The sequence below is a fragment of the Syngnathoides biaculeatus genome, chromosome 8, assembly GCF_019802595.1.
Source record: "Syngnathoides biaculeatus isolate LvHL_M chromosome 8, ASM1980259v1, whole genome shotgun sequence".
NCBI classification, from domain to species: domain Eukaryota; kingdom Metazoa; phylum Chordata; class Actinopteri; order Syngnathiformes; family Syngnathidae; genus Syngnathoides; species Syngnathoides biaculeatus.
The window spans coordinates 24,223,590-24,231,489 of record NC_084647.1 but is presented as its reverse complement, the minus strand read 5'-3'; the positions used below and the strand labels follow the sequence as shown (position 1 = coordinate 24,231,489).

Here is a 7,900-nt window from a genome sequence, read left to right as displayed (position 1 = left end):
TAACAACACAGGTCTGGTTTAACTGGTTTTCACCTTCAGACTTCAGTTAATGGCTCACAAGATTAGTTAAATAGCGGTTATCACTAATGTAGATTAAATTAGGTTGTTGTTTTCTTTTCACCTGTTCAGCTGCTTGTTCATGCAGAAAGGAGGATCGGTATCGAGTGGTACCCTGAGGGAGGAGGAATCTGACTTGAAAACTATAGAGCATTGCCTTAAAATGCCCCCACTACCTTAATCCTAACAATAGGAATTTATAAAATAATATCAATTTGAACGCAAACAGTGGAGCATCACATGTAGACGGACAATATTAAAATACTCATATTGTTTATCCTTTGTGGAAAAACAATAATACAGGAGCTTACTGAGTCACAGTAGTTTTGAAACTCCTGTATTCTTGTTTTTTCCTGGCTGCATGACTACTATACTGGACTCGGTTAGCCAAGTACAATGAATTAACAGCATTTCCATTCGTTTCAATGGGTAAATATCATTTGAGATGATTTTACTACGTCCTCACCTAGTTAAAACTACATTTACATTAGTTCAATACATTACAGTATCTAACAAGGGACAGGCATGATGGACAACTGCTTAGCACATCTGCCCCCCAGTTCTGAGGACCTGGGTTTGAATCCCAGCCCTGCCTATGTGAAGTTTGCAAGTTCTCCCCGTTGCATTGTGGGTTGTCTCCACTTACGGAAAAATGAGACTCCGTAGAGGCCCCGAGTGCAAAGGAGAACACAGTTCACACTTATAAGATGCCCATGATGGTTCTCAACCAGAACAGTCCAGTTGTGATCGATTCAAAGCGCTGAGAAAACCATCAGCGTTGTGTACAGCAATTCGGGACACCAATCAACTAAGTCCACTCAGCATGTTGAATCAACACTCTCACGCATGGACATTAATCATCAAAAGTGTCCTGGAATTGCTCTACAGGCCCACGCAGTACTTTATTTAGAAAGTTTACAAAAAAAAAAGGTTATAGCTACAAGCTTCATTGTAACATTTTTTTTTATTCTAATGCATCTGCAAATGGAAATATTTTTCAGTTTTATATGATTCTTTCCTCGACCAGAGGGAGTCAGTGGTACGTGTACTAAACTTTGAGAATCACTGTGCTAATACGTAAAGTTAGAACTGACTAGGCATAAGCGCAGGTAAATGCACATCTAGACCACATACAACGTTTATACAAACACAAGGCAGGACACGCGCAGACTCTTAGACCCAATTTGCTAAATACACTGACATTGCAAGATTTAAGGTCAAAGAAGTCGGTCAACAGGGAACTGGACAATGGACAACATATCTGAGTGTGCATGACTTGAGTATGCACAATTCCAGGAAGGCTTAGAAAGAGCCTGTGATCCTGTTTATTCTTTTTTTTTATTATTATTATTTTTATATATATATATACACATCTAAAGTTTCCGGGAATTCTCTTTGTAGTTGGGGTTGCCTCAAAGTTTTCAAAGCGGTGGACAATTGCCATGGAAGAATGTTGGAAACTGTACAGAATTCAGTGGAACCAAAACATGTTTTCCTCAGACATGTTCAACCTGTTTATTGTCATTGTAACAGCTGTATCGTTTCCATCTTATCGATGACATTTGAACATTATACAGAAACGTTAACCACTGTATAATCAAACTAAAATAAAGTAAAACCGCTTGCCATTTGAAAATTCCTGACAGACCTATAATTCATCCATCCATTATTTGAACCGCTTATCCTCACGGGAGTCCTGGAGCCTATCCCAGCTATCTTCAGGCAGGAGGTGGGGTACACCCGGAACTGATTGCCAGCCTGTCACACCCATTTTCACACCTATGGTCAATTTAGAGTCTCCAATTAATGCATGATTATGGGATGTGGGAGGAAACTCTCACAGGCACTGGAAGAAAATGCAAACTCCACACAGGTGGGACTAGGATTTGAATCCCTGTCCTCAGAACTGTGAGGCAGATGCTCTAACCAGTCGTTTCTCCGTGCCGCCACAAGCAATTCACGAATGCCAAAAATCTACGAATAATGCCCACCCAAGGAGGGGGTGTCTGATCATCTGCAGATGCCACAAGATAGCAGTCTAGCAATGAAAAAGAGATTGGTATTCTGTTTGGATTGGATTTTTTTACAGTGATCTGTAGTAACAGACACAGAATCCGCAAACCATCAACACAATGCATGCATCTAAATGTTCACGATCAAGAAGTCATGTTACTTAAGCGTATTCAATACATTGTTCAGCAAACCACCTTCATGAGCCCCATTGATCGTTGTACTAGCTAGCATACTAGCCTAAATAACACAATAGCTTAAACCGGTGAAACGTCACAAATATGTACACGACTACTTAACACAAACATCATTTGATCCACTTTTGACATTTCGACACAATAGTTATTGGAGAATACAGGCAAATTTGCAAATTAGCCTGCAACGGCTTTTTGTAGCTACATCGTTAAGAGAAGTAAAAACATAATTTCATTTTTACTGCACAGGTGGTGTGTTTAAGGACCACCAACAAAAGGACATTTCAAACGCAGATGACATTAAATTTAATTAAAAGTAATGTTTTAATTGCTTTGTCCTTGTTACAAAAAGAGCAAATCCGAAAGGTTTTCATTGAATATTGGAGGGCCGGTTAAAAAAATTAATTTGTAAATGCCCGGCTGTGAATATTCAGTGGTTCACTGGACAAAATTCTTTGAAATATGATTGGGCATTTGTCAAACTTGATTCAAGACAAAGCACAAAAGTCACCAAGCTTCTTCTTCCTGCTCTTCTTCATGTGTAGACCATCACATCTGCTTGCGTTGGCTTCAGACCCCCGCTGTTTGTTGCACTCGTAGCTCACGAAGGTCTCAACTGGGGAGAGGTTATCGATGAGCTCGTAAAGAGTGAAGATGCAGAAGCAGATCTCGTCGTAGGCTGTCCTGGAGCCGCACTCCAACAGGCAGGCAAAGGCCACAGCAGGCGGGGAGCCGGGCGAGGGCGGCAGCTCCACGTACGCCAGGTCAGAGTAGGCGCACGGGCCCTCGTAAATCACCCAGGGCCCCCGCCAGCTGTCAGGGTCCCGGGGGTAAAGACTCAAGAAGATGCCGAGATCCTTTCGTGCACTGGTCCATGTTGGGTGGGAGTATAGCACCCACGTGGGTGTGAGGAAATCTGGAGAGGTGTTTTTTTGTGATGGGGTGGGGGAGGTCAAATAGCGTCTAGAGGGCTGGGTGTGTCTGCGTGAGTCTGGATCGAGATGTAAACGTAGTGGAGCCGGGAAGCCCACCACACTTCCATGACAACCATTACGCGGCTCCACCAACCGCTGCACCAGCTGACCCTCCTGGAAGGTGGCCCCATTGTCCAGACTGAGGGCCTGAACCCTGAAGCCCAGCCGGCTGCGTGCGTTGCAGTACAAAAAGTTGCTGCCGTCCTCCTCGTCCACTGACACCAGCTGGCACTCCACGCTCTCCGGACCTGGAACGGTGTCCCCGAAACGCCACGTACGCCCGTGGGTATCGCTGTGAAAGCAAAAGGCGCGGGGGGACGTCTGGCACAGCTTTCCGAAGCATTGCTTGCACTCGATGTGGTAGGCGTAGGCGGGAACGAGGAGACGTCCGGACTTGAGCTGGATGCCGTGGCCTGGGCCGAGTGCAAAGGTGGCCCATTCTGGAAAAGGTGAAAAATTCACAAAAGATGGCAGCAAAGTACTTAAAACAGACAAGTATCAATGTTATGCTTCTAGCACGTGCATGACCATTGACCCTTAGCTTGCGTGCTAACCCACCACTACAAAATAACGTGACATCACACACGTGAACGAACAAATATGCACACTAGTGCTTTACATAAAGACTATTAAGTCACTATCCAAGCGCTTATCCTCACAAGGGTTGCAGGAAAGCTGGAGCCTATCGAGCTTAGCTTCGGCCGAAAGGCGGACTACACCCTGAACTAGTTGCCTGTCAGTCGCAGTACGGATATCAACACCATCATTGAGCAGGAATCAATCCCACGCTGCCCGCCCAAAGGCCACCATCAGTGGACTATTAAGTCATTAAATGTATATTTTTTAGCTTTTACACAAAGTGAATGTTAAATACAGACAAATTGTAACAGGAAAGTAGACTACACAATAGTAAATCCCTGCAATCTTTTTTCTGAGCGCCATAATTCTGACCCACCAAGAACAGAATCCAAAACATTCTACCCTTGTAAAAATATTACAAAATTAATGTCCATTATAAAGTATTCAGTGTGTTTGTTTTAATCAGGATTAAGTCTAAATTTACACAAGAAGGAGGTGCCTCACCTTTGATAGTGTCTCCAATGACCTGCTGTGTAAGGTCAGTGGCAGGACTCCACGTGACCCCGTTGTCCGTGCTGGAGACGTAGCAGAGCCGTGTGAGGTTCTTCCCCGTGGCCAGCTGGAAGGACTCCGGGATGTGTCCCAGAATAGCGATGAAGAACAGGAAAAGGGTGCCTGTGAAGTCGTCGTACACCGGGCACGGGTTCATGGAGCGATGACCCGGCAGGTAGGCAGTGCCCACAGCGTCCATGCCTTCCCACTGGAAATGCAGGAAAATGTCATATTTAACTCCCGTTATTCTTGTTTTAGGGATAACATGACCTTCTGCATGTTTAATCATCCTAAAAAATACAAATCAAAAAATATTAATATTAATTAATATATATAGGCAAGGCGGTGCGTCAGATGGAAAGCGTTGGCCTCACAGTTCTGAGGTCCCGGGTTCAATCCCAGACCCGCCTGCGATGGCACCGGGGCGCCTGCGTTGGTTTTCTCCGGGCACTCCGGTTTCCTCCCACATCCCAAAAACATGCAATATTAATTGGAGACTCTAAATTGCCTCTAGGTGTGATTGTGATCGCAGCTGTTTGTCTCTATGTTCCCTCCAATTGATCGGCAACCAGTTCAGGGTGTACCCCACCTCCTGCCCGTTGACAGCTGGGATAGGCTCCAGCACTCCCCACGACCCTTGTGAGGATAAGTGGCTAAGAAAATGGACGGATGGATATTATATATATATATATATATATATATATATATATTTATTTTAATGGAATTCAAATTAAACTGTCAAGCACTTCTAAAATGCCTTATCATTAAACAAAATATAACCATAAAAAATAGTGATGGTTGTTGTGATATCATCATTCATATACATACATTCATATCATCGTCATTGAAAACAAAAACAATATTTCACAAATTCTGCCCGGTTATGTTTATTTGTGATCACAACTGTACATATATGCAGTCATATGTACCTGTGTCATGTTGGAATGAAAGTGTAGGCTACACCTTTCTCGTGATCTCTAGGTGGCAGTGGCATATTGGATTGAAAGTGTACAGCTTCTTCGCAACCTCTAGATGGGGGCATACATTTATGAAACAATTTTTTTCCATTTTCCCTTACCCCAATGAACAATTCGCACTATTGACTTTTGACAATTTTTCGGGGGGGGGGTTATTTTACATGAGAAATTACAGTTATTCCATCAGACAAGTATGCATTGATGACTTTGATGCTGCATTGCAATCGCTATCCATTTGACTGGTGACCGGAAGTTGGCACACCACTTCACCCCAAATCTGGCCATGATAAAATCCATCCATCCATTATCTTTGCCGCTTATCCTCACAAGCGTCACAGGGAGTGCAAGAGCCTATCCCAGCTGTCAACGGGCAGGAGGCGGGGTACACCCTGAACTGGTTGCTAATCACAGGGGACATGGAGACAAACAACCGCACTCACAATCACACTTCGGCGCCATTTAACGTGTCCAATTAATGTTGCATGTTTTTGGGATGTGGGAGGAAACCGGAGTGCCCGGAGAAAACTCACGTAGGCACGGGGAGAACATGTAAACTCCACACCCGCGGGTCCAGGATTGAACCCAGGACCTCAGAACAGTGAGGCCAACGCTTTACCAGCTGAGCCACCGTCCCACCCCAGGATAAAATAATAATATTAATAATAAATCCTTAAAGGAGTGACTGATGACCAGTCCAGGACACCTACTCTTGCATAAAGTCGGCTGAGATAGATTCCACTTCACATATCGAGAGCAAGCGCTACAGAGAGTTGATGACCGGAGGAACCTGGGAGCTAATCAGTGAATATCTCTCACCTCAACATAGTTCCTGTAGAAAGTCCCTCTCCTCATGACCAGCAGGTGAGCCTGGGAATCGGACGGGCTGAGTCTCTCCTCGCAGAAGGCCAGGAAGGAGCTGCAGCGGGGCAGGTAGAGCAACGCCGGCACACGGTAGGTCACCCCGTTGGGCTCCTTGCGGAAAAGGACGGACCTCGCTGGGAAATAAGGTGTCCTCATCGTGTTCGGGCTAACTGCAAATTTAAAGACACGCATCTTTATAGCGCATTTTTGATCCAGTTCTATGCTGATGGAATTAGTTGCGTAGTTGTGGTAACTGCCATCATTAGCAATAATATAACGACTGTAAAAAGAATCCCTGCCTGTGTAGATGAGTTGAAAAATGAAGGATACCTACATTGAGATGCAGCTTTGTGGAAAGGCATCTTTGACTGTGATGTTAAAGTGGGCTTTTAGTGTACTGTGTATTTTTGGTAAAAGGGGGGCCCTCCCCTCCCCTCCCTGCAGCCTATTCATCGCACCGGCTTAGTATGCTTTTCACTGACCTAGAAATGGACTGCATTCATCTAGTCGACAGCTTTGGATGAATCAGCGGAGAGTGGCCATTGTGGAGATGTAATGTCATGTGAATGCTTTGGGGGCATGCTGAATAAAGATCAGATGAGCAGCGGCCCCCCTGCCAGGTTTTCGTTCTTTGACTTTGTCCGAAATCATGTGTGATGAACACAATACAGTACCGCACAAGCCAAACAGTTCAATATAAGAGCTGTGTCATGTATAAACGGTCTACACAAATAATCAGAGAAAATACAAATGTCTTTTTAATAAGGGCGATGTTTTTATTTTACAAAGAAATTATAGAAAATGATAATTATTATAGAAAAAAATGTATTTTAAAATCTGCAACTGTCATTTTAAAATGCATACAATATACACATTATAACATGCCATTATCCAAGCCGCTTATCCTCACTAGGGTTGCAGGAAAGCTGGAGCCTATCCCAGCTAGCTTCGGGCGAAAGGCAGACTACACCCTGAACTGGTCGCCAGTCAGTCAGTCGCAGGGCACATATCGACACCATCATTTAGCGGAAATCAATCCCACTCTGCCCGGCAGGCGTGTGTACCACCACACCATCAGTGACTCCCATTATAACATGTTCTTCAAAAATGATTATATTGTTATTATATGTATTCTTTAAACAATATTCTTATTATAGAAGGATCCAACCAAAATATAATACGAATTGATTATATTTTTGCGGATTCTTTAAAAATATCTTGCGGTGTTTATTTTTGAAGAAAAGCAAGAAAGTGGCAGTAGAAATACATCAAATTTTCTTTCTTTTATTTTCCATGCATTATTTAAAAGTACTCTGCTATTTTTATTTTGGACAAAAAATATTGCTGGAAATATGTCAGCAAATGTGTTGAGCTTGAAAAGGAAATATGCAGTAACAGTCGGATGTTGATTTTGCCTCATACTTGTGTGTGACGTCACCAATACTCAAACGTCATGAAAGTGGGCGTTAGAGTATTGTAGTCCCACTCGGTTTCTCGGTAGGACACGCCCCACTGCATGCTGATTGGCTCCTGCGTCTGGGGAAGAAGGCTACGCAGATGGAACGAAATGAGATTCCCAGATTTGTGTCACAAATTGTACGAAATAAAAACTAAGAAACTCGGTTTAGGGATGGGGTTGAAGATTAAAGTGGTTTGGAATAAATTAAAATTAGGATTAGGATGGGTGAGGTTTTGT

The 7,900-nt window shown here is 43.6% G+C and overlaps 1 protein-coding gene across 2 annotated transcripts; it reads right to left on the bottom strand.

The window, feature by feature from the left end:
* Window positions 1–16: 16 nt before the first annotated feature.
* Window positions 17–7,862, bottom strand: neu4 (sialidase 4). Of its 2 annotated transcripts, none has more exons than XM_061828124.1 (4): window positions 6,539–7,862; window positions 6,160–6,374; window positions 4,319–4,574; window positions 17–3,675 (listed from the first exon to the last, which is right to left on the bottom strand). In XM_061828124.1, exons 1-4 carry the CDS (start codon window positions 6,564–6,566, stop codon window positions 2,750–2,752), a joined length of 1,425 nt encoding a protein of 474 aa, XP_061684108.1. In that variant the 5' UTR covers window positions 6,567–7,862; the 3' UTR covers window positions 17–2,749. The 2 variants fall into 2 exon arrangements, with proteins under 2 accessions (XP_061684108.1, XP_061684109.1); XM_061828125.1 differs by having other exon boundaries at window positions 6,687–7,862.
* Window positions 7,863–7,900: the final 38 nt, after the last annotated feature.